This window comes from Salvelinus namaycush, chromosome 39, assembly GCF_016432855.1.
Source record: "Salvelinus namaycush isolate Seneca chromosome 39, SaNama_1.0, whole genome shotgun sequence".
NCBI classification, from domain to species: Eukaryota; Metazoa; Chordata; class Actinopteri; order Salmoniformes; family Salmonidae; genus Salvelinus; species Salvelinus namaycush.
In genome coordinates, this window is record NC_052345.1 from 7241347 (window position 1) to 7265904 (window position 24558).

At 41.5% G+C, this 24558-nt stretch overlaps 4 protein-coding genes across 9 annotated transcripts; 2 read left to right on the top strand and 2 right to left on the bottom strand.

Annotated features, from left to right (window-relative positions):
* Positions 1-1584: 1584 nt before the first annotated feature.
* si:ch211-243a20.3 (uncharacterized protein LOC100151507 homolog) lies at positions 1585-15497 on the bottom strand. 5 transcript variants are annotated; one of them, XM_038978414.1, is made up of 6 exons: positions 15159-15497; positions 13328-13425; positions 10998-11196; positions 4029-4160; positions 3769-3898; positions 1585-2192 (listed from the first exon to the last, which is right to left on the bottom strand). In XM_038978414.1, exons 4-6 carry the CDS (start codon positions 4141-4143, stop codon positions 1868-1870), a joined length of 570 nt encoding a protein of 189 aa, XP_038834342.1. In that variant the 5' UTR covers positions 4144-4160; positions 10998-11196; positions 13328-13425; positions 15159-15497; the 3' UTR covers positions 1585-1867. The 5 variants fall into 5 exon arrangements, with proteins under 5 accessions (XP_038834342.1, XP_038834341.1, XP_038834344.1 ...); XM_038978413.1 differs by adding an exon at positions 9987-10617 and having other exon boundaries at positions 10998-13425; XM_038978416.1 differs by lacking the exon at positions 10998-11196.
* On the top strand, positions 11484-13916 carry si:ch211-243a20.4. The gene is made up of 6 exons (XM_038978411.1): positions 11484-11745; positions 12008-12295; positions 12752-12870; positions 12995-13123; positions 13350-13469; positions 13689-13916. The coding sequence occupies exons 1-6, from the start codon at positions 11682-11684 to the stop codon at positions 13746-13748; spliced, it is 780 nt and encodes a 259-aa protein (XP_038834339.1). The 5' UTR covers positions 11484-11681; the 3' UTR covers positions 13749-13916.
* zgc:101679 (uncharacterized protein LOC450058 homolog) lies at positions 14084-19196 on the top strand. Of its 2 annotated transcripts, XM_038978408.1 has the most exons (12): positions 14085-14201; positions 14645-14691; positions 14870-14942; positions 15171-15330; positions 16379-16447; positions 16674-16794; positions 17177-17269; positions 17397-17461; positions 17616-17697; positions 17834-17880; positions 18451-18506; positions 18679-19196. In XM_038978408.1, exons 1-12 carry the CDS (start codon positions 14143-14145, stop codon positions 18758-18760), a joined length of 954 nt encoding a protein of 317 aa, XP_038834336.1. In that variant the 5' UTR covers positions 14085-14142; the 3' UTR covers positions 18761-19196. The 2 variants fall into 2 exon arrangements, with proteins under 2 accessions (XP_038834338.1, XP_038834336.1); XM_038978410.1 differs by lacking the exon at positions 17834-17880 and having other exon boundaries at positions 14084-14201.
* Positions 19082-22939, bottom strand: emp1 (epithelial membrane protein 1). The gene is made up of 5 exons (XM_038978417.1): positions 22857-22939; positions 21457-21540; positions 21076-21178; positions 20350-20490; positions 19082-19982 (listed from the first exon to the last, which is right to left on the bottom strand). The coding sequence occupies exons 2-5, from the start codon at positions 21529-21531 to the stop codon at positions 19825-19827; spliced, it is 477 nt and encodes a 158-aa protein (XP_038834345.1). The 5' UTR covers positions 21532-21540; positions 22857-22939; the 3' UTR covers positions 19082-19824.
* Between the last annotated feature and the right edge of the window lie 1619 nt (positions 22940-24558).

Here is a 24558-nt window from a genome sequence, read left to right on the forward strand (position 1 = left end):
TAAAAAGTGAGCCAGTAGGATATTGTATACAGAATTTGAAAGACTCCAAATTCTCCTCCTGAGACTCTCTCTCTGTCTCTCTTTCTTCTGAAAGAGCTCTGACCAGCAACAAGGGAGATATTTAAAGAAACCAGTCATCCACAAAACCCTCTTTGAGATTTTGGTAAAGCAAATCTCTGTATCTATATTTGTATAATTCAAGATCTCTGCTATGATCCTATGTCAATGAGAGATAAATAATTAGCTAGTGCTATAAACAACACTGGTAGAACAAGAACACATTGATAGAACACATTGATAGGACACATTGATAGAACACATTGATAGAACACATTGCAACACATGTAACTACTTGACAATTAACTGTTACCTAGCAACTGGCTCTTTATTCAAGAGATGGGGAAGAGTTGAGGATTTATACTGTATATTCTCACTGTCTTAGTGGATTGGATGGGAAAATGGATCAACATACAATACCAAAATGGAAAGTACAGAGAGAGAGAGAGAGAGAGAGAGAGAGAGAGAGAGAGAGAGAGAGAGAGAGAGAGAGAGAGAGAGAGAGAGAGAGAGAGAGAGAGAGAGAGAGAGAGAGAGAGAGAGAGAGAGAGAGAGAGAGAGAGAGAGAGAGAGAGAGAGAGAGAGAGAGAGAGAGAGAGAGAGAGAGAGAGAGAGAGAGCAAGTAGAGAAAGAGGAGAGTAGGGAGTAGTAAGAGAGGAGAGAGAGAATAGAAAGACAGTAGAGAGAAAGAGGGAGAGCGAGAGTAGAGAGAGAGAGAGAGTCATAATGGAATGCAGATTAAGAAGTAGAGATTTTTGTGTCTGCATTGTGACCAAATTTCCTGATCCATCCCTGTATGCAAATTGTTTCACAGCTATTCTTTCCAATAATAAGTTATTTATTTGAAGACATGTTGGTGGCATAAGTCAATGGTGCAGCCTGTCAATGATGTTAGAGGCCGGTATAATGATGATTTAAGTGGTTTCAACGCTCCCAGATTGGTCTACACAATGCGTCTTTTAATCGTGTAAACCTGTCTAAAAATGCGGGATCAATCAGAATGTGGACAAGATCAGGAAAAAGGACCCATGTTAGAACCAGGTATAAACAGGGCTAGAGAGAAACAACGGAGGATGACAAGCAGAGATGGGGAAGAGGAGAGGAGAGAAAGGAGAGAAGGAACGGTTGCTGTAGAAACGCTTGGCAAAGTTTTAATGAGGGCACAAAGTTCGATCCTTATGCCCACAACACATCCACACTCACACAGTATATATACCATCTGGCTTTAGTATTACCCTTTGTGACTACAGCTAACGGGAAAAAAATAATGATATCCCAAACGAATAACAGGATAGGGAGTCACCCTTTAAAGTCAGATATTAAAACATAACAGTGTGGCATACAACATCCTCTCCAATAGTAGCATTTTGTTCTATTGTGTACTGATAATGTGGTACTCTAAAATCAATTGTGTGGCGATTGGTTTTGAATCCAATGGTGATCACGCTTCCATGCAAATGACGGAATTATTTTCATGGCCATGCAGCCACAGTTGGCTAGTTCTGAATGAGATGATCAGACAGTTGAGACTTGATGAGTTTGTTTAATGAATATATCATTGCTCTCTCATGGATTGATACACATAACAACTACAGATGCACATCTTTGTTTATAATGAAGCAGAGATAGAGAATACATACATTTTACATCAACTTTCTACAATAGATATCAGATTTTGATACATTATAATTATTTGCAGACTCTATTTCGTTAATTACTCGCTCTTTCACCTTTGACCTCTCACTGAACTTAGAACCCTAACACTAACTTTCCTACTATCACACTCCTCCGTAGTCCACAATCCCTCCCGCTATCTCTCACTCGCACTCTCCAGCATCCTAACTTGTCCGTTGTTGTATACTCTCACCCTCCTCCTCCTCACCACCCTAGTCCCCCTCACAGGGACCGCCTTCTTCAAGGTGTACCTCGTCAGTCTCGCTGCGCCACCTCTCATGCTCCGAGGTGGCAGAGCCCTGCTACCGCCACCCCCTCCCTCCTCCCCCTCGTCCCGGTAGCCGTGGCGACGGAGGAATGGTTCCAGGGTTGCTAGGCGATGGGTGAGTTCCGTGATACGCCTGTGCAGCAGAGTGACTTCCCTGAAGAGATCGTTGAGTGACTCGGACAGAGGGCGCACCCTGCAGGACACAAAGAGTAACTTAGCAACAGGCACTTCAAACTGGCAATCAATCACACTTTAAGAACCTGGACAGTAACTTCAAATTATTCATCTGCAGTGGTCAATATTTTGTAGAGTCAAAACAGGAACTTAGCAACATCAATCTACAATGTCATTCACACATTGTTGGACAGATTAAATAACTTTATAGGCCTACAACTTCATTATAGAGACATACGGTGCCTTCAGAAAGTATTCACCCCCTGTCACTTTCTCCACATTTTGTTGTGTTATTTTAAATGAATGAAATTGAGTTTTTTGGGGGGTCACAAGCCTACACATATCACATAATGTCAAAGTAGAATTATGTCTTTAGACATTTTTACAAATGAATTACAAATGAGAAGCTGAAATGTCTTGAGTCAATAAGTATTCAACCCCTTTGTTATGATAAGCCTAAATAAGTAAGGAGTAGAGATTTTCTTAACAAGTCACATAATAAGTTGCATGGATCACTCTGTGAGTAATAATCGTGTTTAGCATGATTTTTTTAATGACTACCTCCTCTCTGTACCCCAGTGAATTTCAAGCACAGATTCAACCACAAAGACCAGGGAGGTTTTACAATGCCTCGCAAAGAAGGGCACCTATTGGTAGATGGGTAAAATAAAAAAAGCAGACATTGAATATCTTTGAGAATGGTGAAGTTATTAATTACACTTTGGTGTGTGTATCAATACACCTAGTCACTACAAAGATAATACTGCAAAAATGTGGCAAAGCAATTCACTTTTTGTCCTGAATAAAAAGTGTTGTGTTTGGAGCAAATCCAATACAACACATTACTGAGTATCACTCTCCATATTTTGAAGCATAGTGGTGGCTGTACTGTGTTATGGGTATGCTTGTAATCATTAAGGAGTTTTTCAGGATAAAAAATAAACAGAATGGAGCTAAGCACAGGAAAAAACCTAGAGGAAAACCTGGTTCAGTCTGCTTTTCAACAGACACTGGGAGACAGTCACCTTTCAGCAGGACAATAACGGAAAACAAGGTAAAATATACACTGGAGTTGCTTACCAGGAAGAGAGTGAATGTTCCTGAGTGGCTTAGTTACAGTTTTGACTTAAATTGGCTTGAAAATCTATGGCAGGACTTGAAAACGGTTGTCTAGCAATGATCAACAACCAATTTGACAGCTTGAAGAATTTTAAATGGGCAAATATTGTACAATCCAGGTGTGGAAAGCTCTTAGAGACTTACCCAGAAAGACAGCTGTAATCGCTGCTAAAGGTGTTTCTAACATGTATTGACTCAGGGGTGTGAATAATTATGCAAATGAGGTATTTCTGTATTTAATTTTCAGTACATTTGCAAAAATATCTAAAAACATGTTTTACTTTGTCATTATGGAGTAATGTCTGCAGATGGGGTAAGAAAAACATATATACTTAATCTGTTTTGAATTCAGGCTGTAACACAACACAATTTGGAATAAGTCAAGGGGTATGAATACTTTCTGAAAGTACTGTAAAATGGATTTGTACACTCTGTTGACCTATACCACAGTAAAGATGTCCCTCTGGTACTCCTACCTGGAGTAGTCAGGGAGCAGGGTGCTGGGCTGAGAGTGGAGTAGGGTCTTGATCTCGTTGAAGATGCGTTTTCCCCAGACGTCCAGGACTCTGGTCACACTGCGGACAGTGGTCACGTTCACACTCTCAGCTGCAACCACAACCCCAGAGAAAAGGAAGAAGAGACGTTGTTATGAAAGACCTGTCTGTTTCACTTCTGCTTTTTCTTTCCTTGACGTCAACTGAGTAGGCTGGCTGGATGTTCTTATTTATTAGCTTACCTCCCTCCCGGTAGTTCCAGTACCCATAATCCAGTTCGTTCTCCTCGCTAACGGACTGGGCCATGGTCGCCATGGCAGCCAGAAGCAGCAGCAGCATCACAGTTTGAGGGGCCATGATGAGAAGACACAGCCCTTTATGAAGAAGAAAAGGAAAACACAACAAGAATGATTGAAAAAAATCTGCCAATTAGCCAAAATCAGTTCACTGTGACATTACAACAATTTGATTATGTTCAGAAGAAATAGGGAAAGTCAGAGACAGAGAGAAGAATCAGAAAGAGGGAGAGAGAGAGTGAAGAAAAAGTAGTTTTTTCCACACAAGGCTGCCAACAGTCTCTCCGTGGCCCAGTTAAGAGTTGAAAACAGATCCACGTGCATGTTCACATGTTGGTTTGGTATAGGTCATCTTAGAAACCCTCTATATTACCTATCGCTCTTTGAAAGTCTCTCAAAGTATGTTTTCAATACTATAACTGAAAACAGGTAACATAGCCATTCATTTGTGGTAAGGACAGGAGTCAGACAGTCTTATGACCTGTTGGACTGAACAAACTCAATTAGTTTATTTCAAAGCCTGAAGAAAATCTATTTTGTGTGAGGGACAGTGGGGCCTGTGTCTTCAGGACAGTGGTGTGATAGAAGGAGAAGGACCATGTGTCCAACCAACCAGCAAACAGTTTGAAGACCTTGATTGTATTGTATTGGTTCCAGAAACAAGGCAATATAAAGAGCAGGAAGGGGATTATAGCCAGAACGGAGACCATGAGAAGGATTGGTAATCACTTGGAATGTTTTGGATATCTTAGATGATAACTCATGAAAGAAGTCTTGTAAATGACTTCATAAGAGGGTCTCGTGTTGCAGTTGGCACCAGACCAGAGGGAGAATGGAATATACAAATTAACACCTATCCTCACAAGAAACAAGTTTGAAAAGCCATAACATGGCACGAAAAATTGCCAAAGACTCCGGTCACCCGGGACATTGACTGTTCTCCATGCTCCCGTTCTGCTACCAGTCACTTTTCAGCCTTGTTTACATGTACATCATACTACCAGCCACTTTTTATGTATGAACCCACCTCAACCACTCCAGTACCCCTGCACATTGAATAAGGTACTGGTACTGACCTGTATATACTACCACTCCAGTACCCCTGCACATTGAATAAGGTACTGGTACTGACCTGTATATACTACCACTCCAGTACCCCTGCACATTGAATAAGGTACTGGTACTGACCTGTATATACTACCACTCCAGTACCCCTGCACATTGAATAAGGTACTGGTACTGACCTGTATATACTACCACTCCAGTACCCCTGCACATTGAATAAGGTACTGGTACTGACCTGTATATACTACCACTCCAGTACCCCTGCACATTGAATAAGGTACTGGTACTGACCTGTATATACTACCACTCCAGTACCCCTGCACATTGAATAAGGTACTGGTACTGACCTGTATATACTACCACTCCAGTACCCCTGCACATTGAATAAGGTACTGGTACTGACCTGTATATACTACCACTCCAGTACCCCTGCACATTGAATAAGGTACTGGTACTGACCTGTATATACTACCACTCCAGTACCCCTGCACATTGAATAAGGTACTGGTACTGACCTGTATATACTACCACTCCAGTACCCCTGCACATTGAATAAGGTACTGGTACTGACCTGTATATACTACCACTCCAGTACCCCTGCACATTGAATAAGGTACTGGTACTGACCTGTATATACTACCACTCCAGTACCCCTGCACATTGAATAAGGTACTGGTACTGACCTGTATATACTACCACTCCAGTACCCCTGCACATTGAATAAGGTACTGGTACTGACCTGTATATACTACAACTCCAGTACCCCTGCACATTGAATAAGGTACTGGTACTGACCTGTATATACTACCACTCCAGTACCCCTGCACAGTGAATAAGGTACTGGTACTGACCTGTATATACTACCACTCCAGTACCCCTGCACATTGAATAAGGTACTGGTACTGACCTGTATATACTACCACTCCAGTACCCCTGCACATTGAATAAGGTACTGGTACTGACCTGTACATACTACCACTCCAGTACCCCTGCACATTGAATAAGGTACTGGTACTGACCTGTATATACTACCACTCCAGTACCCCTGCACATTAAATAAGTTACTGGTACTGACCTGTATATACTACCACTCCAGTACCCCTGCACATTGAATAAGTTACTGGTACTGACCTGTATATATTACCACTCCAGTGTCCCTGCACATTGAATAAGGTACTGGCACTGACCTGTATATACTACCACTCCAGTACCCCTGCACATTGAATAAGGTACTGGCACTGACCTGTATATACTACCACTCCAGTACCCCTGCACATTGAATAAGGTACTGGTACTGACCTGTATATACTACCACTCCAGTACCCCTGCACATTGAATAAGGTACTGGTACTGACCTGTATATACTACCACTCCAGTACCCCTGCACATTGAATAAGGTACTGGTACTGACCTGTATATACTACCACTCCAGTACCCCTGCACATTGAATAAGGTACTGGTACTGACCTGTATATACTACCACTCCAGTACCCCTGCACATTGAATAAGGTACTGGTACTGACCTGTATATACTACCACTCCAGTACCCCTGCACATTGAATAAGGTACTGGTACTGACCTGTATATACTACAACTCCAGTACCCCTGCACATTTAATAAGGTACTGGTACTGACCTGTATATACTACCACTCCAGTACCCCTGCACAGTGAATAAGGTACTGGTACTGACCTGTATATACTACCACTCCAGTACCCCTGCACATTGAATAAGGTACTGGTACTGACCTGTATATACTACCACTCCAGTACCCCTGCACATTGAATAAGGTACTGGTACTGACCTGTACATACTACCACTCCAGTACCCCTGCACATTGAATAAGGTACTGGTACTGACCTGTACATACTACCACTCCAGTACCCCTGCACATTAAATAAGTTACTGGTACTGGCCTGTATATACTACCACTCCAGTACCCCTGCACATTAAATAAGTTACTGGTACTGACCTGTATATATTACCACTCCAGTGTCCCTGCACATTGAATAAGGTACTGGCACTGACCTGTATATACTACCACTCCAGTACCCCTGCACATTGAATAAGGTACTGGCACTGACCTGTATATACTACCACTCCAGTACCCCTGCACATTGAATAAGGTACTGGTACTGACCTGTATATACTACCACTCCAGTACCCCTGCACATTGAATAAGGTACTGGTACTGACCTGTATATACTACCACTCCAGTACCCCTGCACATTGAATAAGGTACTGGCACTGGCCTGTATATACTACCACTCCAGTGTCCCTGCACATTGAATAAGGTACTGGTACTGACCTGTATATACTACCACTCCAGTACCCCTGCACATTGAATAAGGTACTGGTACTGACCTGTATATACTACAACTCCAGTACCCCTGCACATTGAATAAGGTACTGGTACTGACCTGTATATACTACCACTCCAGTACCCCTGCACATTGAATAAGGTACTGGTACTGACCTGTATATACTACCACTCCAGTACCCCTGCACATTGAATAAGGTACTGGTACTGACCTGTATATACTACCACTCCAGTACCCCTGCACATTGAATAAGGTACTGGTACTGACCTGTATATACTACCACTCCAGTACCCCTGCACATTAAATAAGGTACTGGTACTGACCTGTATATATTACCACTCCAGTGTCCCTGCACATTGAATAAGGTACTGGTACTGACCTGTATATACTACCACTCCAGTACCCCTGCACATTGAATAAGGTAGTGGTACTGACCTGTATATACTACCACTCCAGTGTCCCTGCACATTGAATAAGGTACTGGTACTGACCTGTATATACTACCACTCCAGTACCCCTGCACATTGAATAAGGTACTGGTACTGACCTGTATATACTACCACTCCAGTGTCCCTGCACATTGAATAAGGTACTGGTACTGACCTGTATATACTACCACTCCAGTGTCCCTGCACATTGAATAAGGTACTGGTACTGACCTGTATATACTACCACTCCAGTGTCCCTGCACATTGAATAAGGTACTGGTACTGACCTGTATATACTACCACTCCAGTACCCCTGCACATTGAATAAGGTACTGGTACTGACCTGTATATACTACCACTCCAGTACCCCTGCACATTGAATAAGGTACTGGTACTGACCTGTATATACTACCACTCCAGTACCCCTGCACATTGAATAAGGTACTGGTACTGACCTGTATATACTACCACTCCAGTACCCCTGCACATTGAATAAGGTACTGGCACTGGCCTGTATATACTACCACTCCAGTGTCCCTGCACATTGAATAAGATACTGGTACTGACCTGTATATTCTACCACTCCAGTACACCTGCACATTGAATAAGGTACTGGTACTGACCTGTATATACTACAACTCCAGTACCCCTGCACATTGAATAAGGTACTGGTACTGACCTGTATATACTACCACACCAGTACCCCTGCACATTGAATAAGGTACTGGTACTGACCTGTATATACTACCACTCCAGTGTCCCTGCACATTGAATAAGGTACTGGTACTGACCTGTATATACTACCACTCCAGTACCCCTGCACATTGAATAAGGTACTGGTACTGACCTGTATATACTACCACCCCAGTAACCCTGCACATTGAATAAGGTACTCCCGGGTGGCGCAGTGGTCTAGGGCACTGCATCGCAGTGCTAGCTGCGCCACCAGAGTCTCTGGGTTCGCGCCCAGGCTGGGCTGGGTTCGCGCCCAGGCTCTGTCGCAGCCGGCCGCAACCGGGAGGTCCGTGGGGCGACGCACAATTGGCATAGCGTCGTCCGGGTTAGGGAGGGTTTGGCCGGTAGGGATATCCTTGTCTCAGTATGTAAAATGTAATGAAAATGTAATAAAATGTATGCACTCTACTGTAAGTCGCTCTGGATAAGAGCGTCTGCAAAATGTAAATGTAAATGTAAAATGTACTGGTACTGACCTGTATATACTACCACTCCAGTACCCCTGCACAGTGAATAAGGTACTGGTACTGACCTGTATATACTACCACTCCAGTACACCTGCACATTGAATAAGGTACTGGTACTGACCTGTATATACTACCACTCCAGTACCCCTGCACATTGAATAAGGTACTGGTACTGACCTGTATATATTACCACTCCAGTGTCCCTGCACATTGAATAAGGTACTGGCACTGACCTGTATATACTACCACTCCAGTACCCCTGCACATTGAATAAGGTACTGGTACTGACCTGTATATACTACCACTCCAGTACCCCTGCACATTGAATAAGGTACTGGTACTGACCTGTATATACTACCACTCCAGTACCCCTGCACATTGAATAAGGTACTGGTACTGACCTGTATATACTACCACTCCAGTACCCCTGCACATTGAATAAGGTACTGATACTGACCTGTATGTACTTGCACTCTCGTTTCTTTAACTGTCATCGTAGTTCTTGTGGGGTTTTTATTATTAATTGTATTTTTTATTCTATTTTCTATTATTATCTACAGTATATTATTATCACTGCAATGTTGGGAAAGGGCTCTCAAGGTAAGAATTTCACCGTACTGTTTTACACCTGTGGTGTCCTGTGCAGGTGGCGAATAAACATTGAAACGTGAAACTTGAATATGGTGGAGCTGTTTCAATAAACATATCAAGAACCAAACAGACACATTAGACCCATGCAGGAAGATAAGGTTCTGTATCTATCCCAGTTAAATTGTCAACGGTAAAACAACAGTGCCACAAACAACTGAAACAAGGTCAACAAACCAATGCATTTGCTGGATGAGAAGTACATTGCGTGTTTTAAATGAGTGAATGAAACAATACTTACACCTTCAGGGAATTAGGTTTAATTTAGCAGGTCCAAATTGTCACTCAATAGAACTTGGTGCCTTCACTTTATTTGAAGTATTATCTCCCCCTTTTCTCTCCTCCACTCTTCCAATGCCCTGGTCTCCTCTTCTTCTTCCCTCTCTTCTCCTCTCTGTCCCTGCAGTAGTAATGTGATTAGCAGGAGAATGTGGCTGGGCAGTGCGGACCCACTTAAGAACTCTTTATTTGTGAACTGTGAGAGGACTGAGGAGCGTACACATCTCACTCTCTCTTCTCTCTCTCCCTCTTTCTCTCTCTCTCTCTCTCTCCCCCTCTCTTTCTGGGTTCCAGCTGTTTCCAGACGTACGTGTTCTCTTCATATTCACTTTTCTTTTTAGTCTTCCTGTCATTCCCCCCTTCCCCACCCCTCTGTTTCCCCATCTCTCTGATGCAGATGGAGGTAAAGAATGATTGTTATCCTATGAGCTATAACATTATTTCAAGAACCCAAAAGTATAACAGCAAATTCTCCACATTTCTCAAATGATGACACATTTCATCCAGCTCTGGTTATCGTCCAAGTTCAGTCCAATACATCAACTGACCAAATCCAGGTGAATACCTTCCATACTGTTGACAGTGGATTTGCCCTGCCAGGTAAAAGAATGCAAGAAAGTGATTTAAGGTCAGAGGGGAGTTAGAGATAGATAAGGAGAGGGGGAATGGTATGAAATAGAGTGAACATCATTTTTATTCACTGGTATCCAGATGTTATTTCTGTTCTCTCTCTCTCTCTGAGTCTGTTTTTGTGCAGTGGCTGCTGTGAGGTCAGAGTTGGCTTCTAGCTCTGCCAATGAAAGGGGGATGACAGGGGAAAGAGTTTGTAAAAGAAGGGAATAGAGAGAGAGGGAAGAAGGGAAGTGGGGAAGAGGCATAGGCACGTGCAGAGGTGTTGCAATGCTGTGCAGTTCTTCCTTCCACACTGACTGAGAGCATTAGTTGAGGAGAAGTCAAACGGATGTACATTCACCTGGTTTTCATTAACATAGACAATTTGTCACCTCCCACGAATTCCATTCTCTCTTTCTCAGATGTTTTCCTCTCTCTCTCTCTTTCATCTGAAGGGCCAGACTCTCATTTAGTGCTCACGTGTGGTTTGAACTTCAACTCTGGGTCTCTCCAACACTGTCTCACAGTGGAGGAAACTCAACACTGCATCTGGGATGGATCTGGTGAGTGACGTAACAAACACAATAATAACACAGTAGCTGCCTGTGGTATCACAACAAAACATACACAAGAATACATACTGTAATAACTTTACTTTTTGGACATTCCCTGTCTGCTGTAAATGCTTCATGCTTTCTTTCATAATCTGTTTATAGCCTATGCCTCCTAGATCAGTACAGTATCTTGGTCATTCTATCTCTGATGGTTGGGGATTTTACAAGGCTCACATTAATTAATACTTTGAGGAAGTAGCCAGGGCAAAACAGGAACCCCAGTATTGCGACCTCTCTGAGGCCAAGACTAACAGATATAGACATACACATTCTGGGCAATCTGAACAGGGGAAAGGCTAAGAGCGACACTCATACACTGTTTGGGAAATTCGACGAAATCCTTCCAATACTGATACAGGTATTCCTATCTCAAGTGACCACAGAGAAATAGAAACAGAGGGGAAAAACGAAACTTTTGGTGTCTCTTCAAAATGTGCTTCTGGATGGTGGGAGTTCTGTGTGTGCTGATGTGTTTGGGAAATCATCAGGCTCAAGGTAAGGGTATTTAATTAACAAAACATTTAAATACCAATACCATGATACTGTTGAAAGTCATTTTTTCATGTTAGAAGTTAGAAATGTCATGATAGAAATTCCTGTTGTCATTTACAGAATTGTCTTTTCTCATCAACATTGTATATCAATGTATTTTTAGCGGGATATATCAAAGTATTGCAAATCAATACATAAGTAAGTTGCGTATTTGGTTCTTAGATGTCAGATTGAGCCTTACTCTACATCCCCCTGTGTAATTTAGAAGCCAACCCAGCCATCTCCATGCCGGACAGAATCAGAGTGGCTCTGGCAGGAGAAACGGTCCATTACAAACTCAGAGTGACCATCCCAATGAATCAGAGCTCCAGCGACTTAGTCTGCTCTGGGCCTCCAGACCAAAAGAAGATAAAAGAATGGAATATTCTATTTTCTCCTGAAACAAAAACAAGCATATTTAATTGGGAAATAACAGCATATAACAGTTCGTACTCAGGAGAGTATAACTGTAAGTATAAAGATGTGGAGATCTTCTGGACCCTTCTGGTGAAAGGTGAGTGTGTGGTAGAAGAAGAAGAAAATTAAGGGATGATAGAAAGATAACAGTTAGTCAGTTAGTGAAACTTCTGTTATCCACATGTTGAGTAACAGGAATTGTTGACATGATTGTGAAAACACAATCCCTTTTTTGGTACAAATACTGTAGATGTCAGCTGAATGTCAGATGCACGCCACCATCAACAACACGCATGATTGGCATCATGAAAATAAAAAGCCCTCTAACTCTTTTTTTTCCCCTTGACATTAATCTACTTCCAACCAAAGTGTTCAGCCATTGACTGACACTGGACAAACTCGAATTGTACTATGTTTATTGTCTCTGTATCTCTGTGTCTCTGTATTTGTCTCTGTGTCTCTGTATATGTCTCTGTCTCTCTGTATTTGTCTCTGTCTCTCTGTATTTGTCTCTGTCTCTCTGTATTTGTCTCTGTCTCTGTCTCTCTTTCAGACGAGGGGTACTGGCAGCCTTACTCTGGTTTCAGCCTTTTCATCGTGTTGGGGGCTCTTACCACAGGCCTCCTCATCTTCAGTGTGATCGGCTCCATATATGTGTTCAAAAGCGAATGGGTAAGAGATTTGAGAAAGGTTTGGTGGAGGTTTTGAAACACTGTATATTTTTGTACCCTTCTGTTGTGGTTGATATGTTGTCATTGTATCAGTCTGTGTTTGTGTGTTAACTTGTGATTTCCAGGGTCAATTTATATTGAAGAATGGAAGTACCGGTAGTGGAGTAAGCAGAATGAATAGAGGGGAGAATGAAGAGGAGGAGGAGAACAGTAAAACATCAGTGAATGCAGCTGCCTCTGCTTCAGTTTACGCTGTAAGCATGTCTCTCTATCTCCATTGACTTGCTGTAACTATATCACATTGATTTTATGAGTTAAACAAAAAAAAATCACCTTGACACATGTCAAAGCTGTGTGTGGGTCATCAAAAGAATATCATCAACAAAGATTCACTGTTTTGATTAACTTTCACATCCACTGTAGGCCCTATGTAATCCACAAGAATGAATGTGTCTCACCTGGAACTCCCTCCTCTCTCAGAGTCTAGAGTCTCGGCCAGCATCTGTCTATGAGGTCTTGACCCCAGGAGCATCAGCAGCAGCAGTAAACCGTGAATCTGTCCAGAGGAAAGTCAAAGCAAAGAGAAAGTCAAAGGAATCGGTCAGTGTGAACATACACTAACCAGGAAATATAAATTACTAAAGCCTTGGTTTTGTCATTCCAGATATATTATATTTAATTGTATTCTATTTTTCTACTATATTCTATTCCCCCAAATAGATATGAGTAGACCTATAGCTACCAATAATGTTGATAAAGACCTGTTCGAGTTAATGAGGATGCTACTGTCCTGACCTCTCTCCCACTCTCCTCCTACAGATGGAGAATGCAACGCCGCAAGGGGAAGGAATATTTGAATGCGTCTATGAGAATTTCTGACCTACTGGCATCTGCACTGTGTTTGGGAATCTATATGCCTCTATTTTCCTGCCTTTGCAATCTCTCTTGTTCTTTTACACAGACCTAAAATCACGTATGTATTTTACCCTGCAGCTTCGTGACTTCTGTTGAAAATAAACTGCTGTGTCTCTGGTTGTTATCATCACGGAATGTCTCTGGTTGTTATTTTGTCTAATTAACAGATATCTGCAATATGTCAGATTCATTTTAGCGAGAGATTTTGCAAACTGAACCCCTGTACTCCAAAATCCCACCATAATAAGGTTGTATCCAATGAGACTTTTAGGCTATTTTGAGTAAGAACCAATCGAAACGCGTCTCCCGTCTCTACTTCCTGGTTAGGTTTATTTACGTTTTTCATCTATTGTTGACCATGGCAGCGGAGGGGGACTTTCTGATGAGATATCGTGCTGTATCAAATAAATTGAAAAAGTACGATTTATTACGTTCTTGGTTTTGTTTTAGGTACCCATTCGAGTGACTATGTGTAATGCATGATCGTCTAATCTTTTGAATTGCGAGCCAGGATTTCACAGCTAACGTTAGCTAGCTAACGGTGGCCAGCTAAACTTGCTGTCAGTTCCATGGGTCCAAAGAAAAGCCCCAAAAGCGTTTTATTTATTTTTTAAAACAATTTTTACCATGTTTTGGCTAATCTCATTAACTAGCTGGCACTAGATATTTAGTTAGCTGTTTCAAATGAATCCTCGTCCCTGAATGATAATGATTGTTTAGCTAACGTTAGTTTTCTAGCGTTGTAGCTAATCAGGTACTAGAGCAGTGGTTACTAGGCTAACGGTAACTAGCTAACTAAACATGTCGGACATTCTGTTGTCTCTACTGGCTTAGTTGTAATTTCACTTTGTCCATCTTAGACGTTTTCTTCGGAAACCCAATGTAGCAGAAGCAAGTGAGCAGTTTGGTGAGTAACTAATGTTTCCTGGAAAAAATTATGACTAATAACCATGTTTCTAACATATCAGCAATTCATTCATATGTTCATGTTTTCAGATGATGACCCCTACTATTAAGTACACCATTTGCACATTTCTGTTGATTATATGGCTTGCATCTCACCCAGTATTTCTGCTTGGCTGCAGGTCAGTTGGCTAAAGAGCTGAAGCAGCAAGACTGTCTTCAGTATGCAGCCTTCTGTGACCTTGCAATGGCAAGGCAAGTCTCCATCTCTAACTATTGCCCCCTAATCAGAACATATTGTTTGCCCTTATTAATATCATACAGACATGGGTAGCATAGAATGATGGATCAATATTGCCCTTTCTCCTCCATTGTAAGTATCCTACAACCAACATTATTTCCTACTACCTATTATAATGTAAATTAGATATCTCACATAACAATATATAATCTATACCTGTTATATCATACCTGAACCCACAGGTGTGAGCAGACTCTTTTCAATGCTCCTGGGGAGGCCCTGGCCCTGACCGATGCTGCCCGGCTCTTCCTGCTCTCTGAGAAGGAGAACAGAGCACTACAAGCCCCAGGCTTCGACGAGCACCTGCAGGCCGCACTCAACTGCTACAGCTTTGCCATCAAGGTAAAAAAGACTACAAATGTTTGACATAATAGAATAGAGATACACAAACAAGTCATAAGTTAAAGGTCACGAACAGTCAAAATCATGTTTTTCATGAAATTTGATGATATTTGGATAAAACCAGATCAAAGTATGAAACATGACTGTTGCTTCTACATTGGTAAAGTTTGATCATAAAGTTACTGGTCTCCTCCCCCATGTCAAACACTTTTATTTCAGGAGGCGGGATTATTATCGGGATAGGGGGACAGCACGTGTGATGTCACATGTTTGCAGAGGGGCATGGTTTATATACAGTAGCTAGATAGCTACTTTACTGGTGCAAAATTTGACTGTAGGGTGTCAGCAAATATAATTAAAAGGTTACTCTTCATCTATGGCAAAGATACTTCCATCTGTGCCTGGTGTTAGCTAGTTACTGTCTAGCTTGGTCTTCAGCCAGCATGGAACAAAAGGGGGGGGGAAGGGCATTCAAAACTCTGACGCAATTGTCATGTCAACACATCCGTCCGTGCTGCTGTGAACTGCATCACAAGAGACATAGATGTATAAAAAATATTTTAAAAAACACATGTAATTTCAATGTTGTATTGAGTTGCTTTACGTTTCACCAAATTTGCTTGAGATGATTTAACTGCAACACTGCTCACTGCATCCACGTTTCTTGACAGAGGCGTTTCAAAGAGCTGCCAGTCAAGGCGAGCTCATGAATATAAGCTTCCCTATTAAACCAGATGGAACTGACTGACATAAAGTGAGACAAAAGTGAGCTCAGCATTCAGTCTAGTTTAACCAGGCTTGGTGAACAACAGCTGTGAACGGGAAAATGATCAATCAGAATATCTGTATTGGTTTTGCTAGGGCATTTAAATGATAATCTAATCCTCTTTAGTTAATTGTTGAATCCATCTGAAATAACAGCTACAAAGAGATAGACCAAGCATCTGGAGAATTTACCATACATACTAACAACCCATTTTCCCTGGCCTTTCCCCTAGAGTCCTCTGGAGACAGTAGTATAATGCTGTGTTTTACAAATCTGTTTCAGGTTTACATTGAGATGAACCAGCCTGTCATGGCCGCCAGTCTATCTCTGGAACTTGGCAATGCCCTCAAGGTAATGGACCAAACTGATCACAAAAGATAGATTGGCAACCATTCCTCTTCTATGTCAGTCTGTGTGGTGAATTAAGATCATATGATCATCCTTCTCATCCTCTCTCTCTCTTTCTCTCTTTTTTTCTCTCTGTTTCTCTGTCTTCTGTTCTCTCCCCTCCCTCCCGCTCTCCCTTCCTCTCCCTCTCTCTCTTCCTCTTCCTCTCTCTTCTCATCTTTGTCTATAGGAGATGAACAGACCAGGTGAGGCCATAGTTCACTACCAGAGAGCAGCAGAACTACAGACACAGCAGCCCATTGAGTCTCTGCTGTCTATGGGAGAGATGGCCACCTGCAAAATACTCACCCGTGAGTACAGTGGCGGGATGTGTGGGGGTTGATGGGTCTGGACCATAATAGGTAAAGATTTGTGTTATTCTTTGTTTTCAACTCTGTATTGATCTCTGAGCCAGGAAACTGGGTTATGGTATGGGGATTACCTGCATGTGGTCCAGATGTCAGTTGAAGCATATACATGTGTTGGGGACTAGAGTATAGCAGGGTTGTGGTCAAGACCATGTCAATTCCAATAAGTTGCTTTGGACATGGAATTTCTCCAGAGAAGTGCAATTCAATTTCTGAATTTACTGGAATTGATATTGAACTGACTCCAACTCTGGTGTGTGTGTTTCTAATCCTAACAACAACATCATGATCCTGTAATAGACATTGTCTGTTCTCTGTGTGTCAGGTGACTATGACGGCGCGCTGGCCGTGCTTACAGAGATGCAGCTGATGTGTCAGGAGAGGGGACTGCAACTGCCCGGCACCAGCACCCCCGTTGGTGAGGACATTATGGACTGGCCCAACACTTGTGGCTAACTCATCACTTCCTGTCTTAAAGCGGGAAGTTCATTAACTATTCTGAAACTGATAACAGTATGCTTTTCGTCTGCTCATTGTCTTCTTAGGTGCATTTCTGGACATTGTGGCCAAGTGTGAGATTTCCAGAGTACTTTTGCTGATGCTGCTTGAGGTAAGCACAGCTTACCGAAGATTGTTGTCCCCTCTTATACCATTACATTTCACTTGTATTCAATTCCTTCCTACAAACACTTACAGATGATTTATCACTGCTAAATTGCGTTATCTCTCTGAAAGCTGTGAACGAATGTCAATGTCTTTTGCAGCCTCCTCCCCAGAAGTTGTTGCCAGAGCATGCCCAGACCCTGGAGAGATACGCCTGGGAGTCGTTTGACCCTCATAGTCAGGGTAACTACACCACAGCCATTATTCTAACCTGACTGACCTTAAACACTCATACACACAACACTAGCAAGGTTGGGATGGGGAACAAAGTTCATAATTATATATTGTTAAACATATATTTCCAACCCTCTCATTGTAGTGACTTTCCTACCTGAGAATGTATTCCTGCTCCTGCAGTCAGTTGTGGTATGTGGCATATTTCCTTACTAGACGATATCACACAAAATAGCTATGTATTGGCTCTTAATGTCCGGGTGAGAAGGTCAAGTGTCACATGAGGATTAATATGAGCATAATTGTAGGACTGAGTCAACTTTAAAGCAAGAAACCATCGTTGCTACATCTTATGAATGAATGGTATATACCCATTGATTCTTGAAGAATATAACTTTGTAAATGCCTCATGAGCTTAGTTCAACTGTCGTACCCCATCAGAACGCAAAATAGAAGCTTGTTTTACTCCAATGTTTGTAAACAATGCATATGTAAACCAGAATTGTACAGCCTAACAACATGGTTAAAACTATAATGTTGATCTCATGGATGGTCAGCCCTTGCATCCATAGCTCTGTATATGAATTAGAGTGGTTATGTTTCTCCAGGCCCATCCCTCAGCATTTTACAGAAACAAAGGCAGGGTGACGCTTTGTTATTGTTTTGGTTTAAGGATTCTAGCTTTATGCTGATCTATATTCGTGGTTATGCTGGGCTTTCAAAGTCTTAAGTCTATAACAGTCTATCATTGTGTTGTTGCAGATGGCCTGCCAGGAAAAAGACACAGAGTCCCTCAAGTCTCTTCAACCTGAACTCTGGTAAGCAAAAATAAAATCTCAGCCATGTGGTAGCTATTTAGCTCCAATACACATTTCAATTGAGTTTTTTTCCTTATGGTTTTCTCATTGATATCTTGTCTCTAAATTATTAAGAACATTTCCGTAGACTGTAAGGAAAATGGACAGTAAATTCTTCTTCTTCATGCCTCAGGCCTCTTCTATCAGCAGAGCAGAACCACCTCCTTCACCTGGTGGTGCAAGAGCGGATCACCCCCTCTGGACAGGGGATTTAGTACAGTCCAGATCAACTCACTACACCCCCTCGGAATGACACAAAATGGAACATTCCTGTCTCTGTCTTGGTCTGTTGTAGGGCCTCTTGAATAATGTTTTGGTGGGGTTGCATTCACAAACACATGTTGCGTCTTTTCTAAAAATGTGGGAACCGGACCAAGCATGTCATTGTGAAGGACATACTGTACATCTTACTGCATCCCCTGTTATGCCTATTAGTGGTCGCAGGATTGCTCTCGTGGTGAAGTCTTGCATCAAATAGTTATTTATTGGAAATATGTTGAATAGATGAAATATGAATGAAAAATATGCTTTTTTTGTAGCGTTTTTATTTTGTTAATAAATTGTATAGTCTGAACACACATGGCTTAAATTCCAATGTAATTACAAAACAGAATCCCTCTACTGCATTATAATAAATGGTGATATTACATACACCGCATTGACCTCTGTTCCTGGTTTACCTTTTTCACTTGTACAAATTAAAATGTACTTTGATATAGCAGCCAACCAAAACTCAGAATCACACACATGATTAAAATAGATTTTGATATAGAAGCCAACCAAAACTCAGAATCACACATGATTAAAATGCCCTTAGAATACACGTTACGACAATTACACAACAACCGGTTACAATGTATTTAGATCAAAAAACAATTACAATTGGTTATAAAATACTTCAGTTATAAAAAATAAAAATTCAAATTCCTTTTAAAACATGTACTGGAAATTAAAGCTTGTTTGCTGATTGTTCAAGTACTGCAACAGGTACGTAGCATACCTTGAAAAATACAGTACTATATCAATTACACATTACAAATCTCCCATTTGAACAGGCATGCAGTAGTCTGCATAGAAATTGATTGTGCATACAATTCTTTGGGGTCCGCTCTCCCCCCTTCTGTACCACCTTCCTCCTCACAAGAAAAATCGGAATACTGGGACTGTTAATAAACTAATTAAGACCCCTCCCTCCATCCCTTTCCAACACAATGCAAAAACGTAATAAAAACTATCCTTCCTTACAATCCTCCTCTCCTCCCCTTCATCCCTTGTTCCTCTACTCGCTCTTCTTGCGCAGGACCACGTAGATGACGCCCAGTATGAAGGTGAGAACGAAGGAGATCCAGGCCAGGATGAAAGAGTGTCCGAACCAGCCCTGGTCCTGCTTGTGGAAGATGTCCGTGTAGATGGACGCAGCGATCATTACACACAGACCTAGATGGAGACGAGGGGAGATTTAAAAACACCTGTTAGGTTAATAACAGTTATGTGCTGTACTGGAAACATCACCTCAAAGTCACTCATAGGGCTGTAGACACAACTGCTGATGAGACTATTTCAACCTGAACTTAAATTACAGTGATAGTTATAGCAATAAACAATAGTGTTTTTCAATCATGCTCATGGGGACCCACCCACAGGGTGTGCATTCAAAGACTGGATGATTAGTTATCAGTTTGCATCAGTTATTAGTTTGTTTGCTAGTGCTGGACTACAACAAAACATATACACTGTGTTTATATCAGTCATTACATAGATTATACAGTATTAAGATGCAGATACAGGGACCCAAGCTACTTACAGGAGATGAGCATCAGGGCTCCAGAGAAGGTGAACCTTTGGCCCTTGGACAAGGTGAAGAGTTGAGCCACGAACACAAACAGGCCCAGGATGGAGAAGATGCAGGCCAGCACTGCCCCGGCCTGCACTACCTGGAGGTATTCTATAAGGGGATACAGAGAGAACAGGGCTCAATGAGATGGGAAGATGCACATACTGATCCTGACACACTATACTCTTGTCATACAGAACAATGACAGTCATTTATTTTAATTAATAATAATTACAAAATATATCTTTTTTTTTTGTTCATGTCATGTAGGCCTACCAGCAGGGGTAGAAATAAAACCGTTCTGGGAACTCACCACAGTAAAATGAACACATCAAAACTAGTTTCACTTTGGAAGCTTAATTCGACCCCTGCCTACCGAGCGAGTATAAGCATATGCACATGTCCACTCTATCTTGTTTTGGTAGAAGCTAATATTGTGTAGCCATAACAAGAGGTGAGTCCACAGATGCTGTATCTTAATGTGAGCCAGTTTCAACCAGAAGGAAAATAATCCTGCAACAACAGGAAATGTGAATGACATTTTTTTGTAGGAGTTGATACATTTTAAAGTAGAAATTACAAACTTTCGAAGCCTTCTCAAACCTTGAGTACACTACAAGTTTGTATTTCCTGCTGTGCCGGAAAATTCCTGCAACAACAGGGTCATCAAATTAAGATACGGCATCTGTACTATACCTTCAGCATAGTCTCCTTTGAGGTTGGTGTAGTGCCAAGTTGAGCCTGCCAGTTCCCACCGGCCCCACACGTCTGTGGCCACTGAGTCTGTGAACCACCAGGCCTGCAAAACAACACAGGAGAAGAGTAGCAAAGTCATTGTAACAAAACTTACTAACAGCTATATCATCTCATAACAGTGTTGTAACCATGTTTTCAGTGTTGGATACTTAGGCCCAACAGTGGACATTTTTGTTCTAGCCCTGTATTTTTTATGGTGTCCATAAAGACGTTCTGAAGTTCATATGGAGCAGTAGAACAGATGGAACAGAAGGGGTCACTGAGGTGACATTGGAAGCATGTGAAAGTAAGAAAAAGGAAAGGGGATATTTATTTACTTACATTATCAATGGTTGCCACCAGAAGCAGGATGATGGCGGTAATGTGAAGAACAACGATTCCAGCCAGGACCAACATTGTGACTAACTGAGAAAAGATAAGTGTTGTGGAAAGATATACAGTGAGTAGGCTATGCTGCTTATTATAAACTGGGTGGTTCGAGCCCTGAATGCTGATTGGCTGAAAGCTGTTTTATATTAGCCCGTATACCACGGGTATGACAAAACATTTATTTTTACTGCTCTAATTATGTTGGTAATCAGTTCATAATAGCAATAAGGCACCTCGGGTGTTTGTGGTATATTGCCAATATACCAAGGCTATGGGCTGTTTCCAGGCCCTCCGCGTTGCATTGTGCTTAAGAATAGCCCTTAGCCATGGTATATTGGCCATATACCACACCACCTTCGGCCTTATTGGTTAATTATCTTACTAAATACGAGGCATAACCACATCTGGGTCAAATACATGTAAAATACTTTAAAATGCTTGTATTGTGCTTGAATTGGTTTGCCTACAATGGGAATAATAAAATATACCCAAAAGTGCAAACTCCCAGATAAATCAAGCACACATTAAAGTATTTGACGTATGTTTTTGATCCAGGTCTGGGATAGAAGAGCGCTCTACCTAAATGGTCAATTGGGCTCGTTTCAAATACGACTCAAATCATTGGATTCGATTGCTCATTCACGTTTAGCCTATAAAAGGAGTTTATAGATTCGTTTATTTGTTATCAACTACAATTAGACCGCTTAGAGGGTAAAGTAATAAGTGTTGTTTCTGTAGGTCTACCATCACGACAACATTGTTTAAAAAGTTACTCAAGTGTATAAAGTTATTAGGCCTAAAAGTTTACACTATTCGTTACACTAACTGCAGACTAATCATTATTAACCTGAATATTTGCATATTTTTTTGGGACTCAATAGCAAGTTTCAGTAGAGAAAAATAATAGGCTATTCAACGTGGCCATGTATTTTATCTGGACTACTAGGCTGCACATTACCATTTGTTACGGATGCTATCCCCGTTAGTTGCAACGGGCCCCATACACAGGCTATGAGAAAAGAGCGCGAGAATACGACGACAGAAGTGAGTCTATGAAACAAATGTGTTATACATAAATGAATACAAAATATTTATTAAAATATGATCTATAATACTATGCATAAAGTAAACCTATGTTGACGTTTTTTTGCAGCTCGCAAAAGTGAAATCCATGTAATCCTTCCAAAGCGTCTTTATCAACTGAATGTAGTTCCATTATAAAACGTTTAAATACCTCCCCAAAACTATTGTTTTCGCCCACAGAGCCTTCAAAAAATTCGCTAAACAGTACCAATCCTCCACCAATCCCATTGCATAGAAATTGTAAACCGCATTAGGCTGATAAACATTACCTGTGAAGGAGCTTTTACGCACGATAGTTATTTGCAATTCTGAAAAGCTGTAACGTTAGACCCACCCAGCATCGAATTCATAGCCTACACATCACTATTTTTTTCTCTTCGGCCCCTTCCCTCCCTTTCCCCTTTCCCAAACCCCACCCATATCCTCAAACTTGTTCGTATCTTTAAAAAGTCAGGGACTTTAAAAGTCTATGACAAATAGGCAACGTTTCCCTCTGTCAAAACACTGCGTGAAGCTAAGTGATCTTCAAAGGAGCTCGTTGAATGAATGGAGTAACAATTACGGCTGTGTACGGAATGTGTGCAGAATAGTCCCAGTTTGTAGTATATTCTTAATTCTAAAAGGAACCAAACAAATATGTTGCGCTCCACTCTAGCCCCCCTCCCCCGCCCTCAAAGCAATATGTAGGCTACACCTCTCCCTTTTACAATGAGCTCTCAACACACATACAGTATTTTACTTCACATTCATATAAGTAAACAACAACACCCAATCCCCCTCTGTACGCAGTATCGCAGCAGCAACCCAAATATGAGTAATAGAATAGCAACAACCATTACCTATTCGTGTTTTGGGTAATGACATACTGCACACGTCATCTCCATTGCAATGTTTTCCCATCTACATAGTTTATGGATGTCATGTTGTACTTTAGCCTATAGGCCTACTTTTTTACCTTCAATATTTCAAGGTATTAACAAATTCTTTCTACTGTATGTCTCTTTTTCTTCCATGATGAAATCCAACCAGATTTTTGTTTTGTTTGAGTTAATTAATAATTAACTGCACATGTGAGAAGCGCTCTACATTTGTATAATCCGTTTGGAATTACAGCTGTCAGGTCTAATATACAGATTTGGCTTTATAGTCGAATTTCGCCTGTAGAGTTTCACATTCTGAGGTCAAATTTACAGTGGTTACACTTTTCCTAGATGGGAGTTTTCACCTCAAAGCTGTACTTTTGCTCAGTAGGTAGGCCTACTTTGGACATGTCTTGGGGAATGTTGTTTTGTCAATTACAGGATGCTCAGTGGGTACCATGGTGATGTCCAACAGCAATATCAGCCTGACCATGACACCTTTTCAAGTAAGTAAATGTATAGGTGTATTTCTAGTCTTAGGCTACAAAATAATACAGGTATTTCCTTATCTTACGCATGATAATGAGTCTGTTCTAATGTAACCTTATGTCCTGAAGATATTGCCTCAGTTAAACAGCAGATCTACTCTCCAGACCCTGGGCTCGGACCCCAGAAGGGACATCATAGGCATGCTATACAGCGGTGGACCCCACTGTCCATTGTGGGAGCGACATCCTGATGTTCACATTCCAGAAACAGGACATTCCAAAATTCTTAATTGACAGATGTATGTAAAGCCATATATTGTAACACTAGCAGGCCTTGTGGAAGTCATACTGCAGTAGGCCTTGTGGAAGTCATACTGCAGTAGGCCTTGTGGAAGTCTTAATGCAGTAGGCCTTGTGGAAGTCATACTGCAGTAGGCCTTGTGGAAGTCATACTGCAGTAGCCCTTGTGGAAGTCATACTGCAGTAGGCCTTGTGGAAGTCATACTGCAGTAGGCCTTGTGGAAGTCATACTGCAGTAGGCCTTGTGGAAGTCATACTGCAGTAGGCCTTGTGGAAGTATTTTACTGCAGTAGGCCTTGTGGAAGTCATACTGTAGTAGGCCT

What these genes read in the sequence shown, in the direction of transcription:
- si:ch211-243a20.3 (XM_038978416.1), bottom strand. Translation starts at nt 4,143, where the DNA reads ATGGCCCCTCAAACTGTGATGCTGCTGCTGCTTCTGGCTGCCATGGCG. An exon ending in CTGGAACTACCGGGAGGGAG is followed by an intron (nt 3,899 to 4,028) that starts GTAAGCTAATAA and finishes TTGTGGTTGCAG; the next exon opens with CTGAGAGTGTGAACGTGACC. An exon ending in CTGCTCCCTGACTACTCCAG is followed by an intron (nt 2,193 to 3,768) that starts GTAGGAGTACCA and finishes TGTGTCCTGCAG; the next exon opens with GGTGCGCCCTCTGTCCGAGT.
- si:ch211-243a20.4 (XM_038978411.1), top strand. Translation starts at nt 11,682, where the DNA reads ATGTGCTTCTGGATGGTGGGAGTTCTGTGTGTGCTGATGTGTTTGGGA. An exon ending in CTGGACCCTTCTGGTGAAAG is followed by an intron (nt 12,296 to 12,751) that starts GTGAGTGTGTGG and finishes TCTCTCTTTCAG; the next exon opens with ACGAGGGGTACTGGCAGCCT. An exon ending in CCTCTGCTTCAGTTTACGCT is followed by an intron (nt 13,124 to 13,349) that starts GTAAGCATGTCT and finishes CTCCTCTCTCAG; the next exon opens with AGTCTAGAGTCTCGGCCAGC.
- zgc:101679 (XM_038978408.1), top strand. Translation starts at nt 14,143, where the DNA reads ATGGCAGCGGAGGGGGACTTTCTGATGAGATATCGTGCTGTATCAAAT. An exon ending in AACTTGGCAATGCCCTCAAG is followed by an intron (nt 16,448 to 16,673) that starts GTAATGGACCAA and finishes CTTTGTCTATAG; the next exon opens with GAGATGAACAGACCAGGTGA. An exon ending in TCTCTTCAACCTGAACTCTG is followed by an intron (nt 18,507 to 18,678) that starts GTAAGCAAAAAT and finishes TTCATGCCTCAG; the next exon opens with GCCTCTTCTATCAGCAGAGC.
- emp1 (XM_038978417.1), bottom strand. Translation starts at nt 21,531, where the DNA reads ATGTTGGTCCTGGCTGGAATCGTTGTTCTTCACATTACCGCCATCATC. An exon ending in CAAAGGAGACTATGCTGAAG is followed by an intron (nt 20,491 to 21,075) that starts GTATAGTACAGA and finishes ATCCCCTTATAG; the next exon opens with AATACCTCCAGGTAGTGCAG. An exon ending in AGCCCTGATGCTCATCTCCT is followed by an intron (nt 19,983 to 20,349) that starts GTAAGTAGCTTG and finishes GTCTCCATCTAG; the next exon opens with GTCTGTGTGTAATGATCGCT.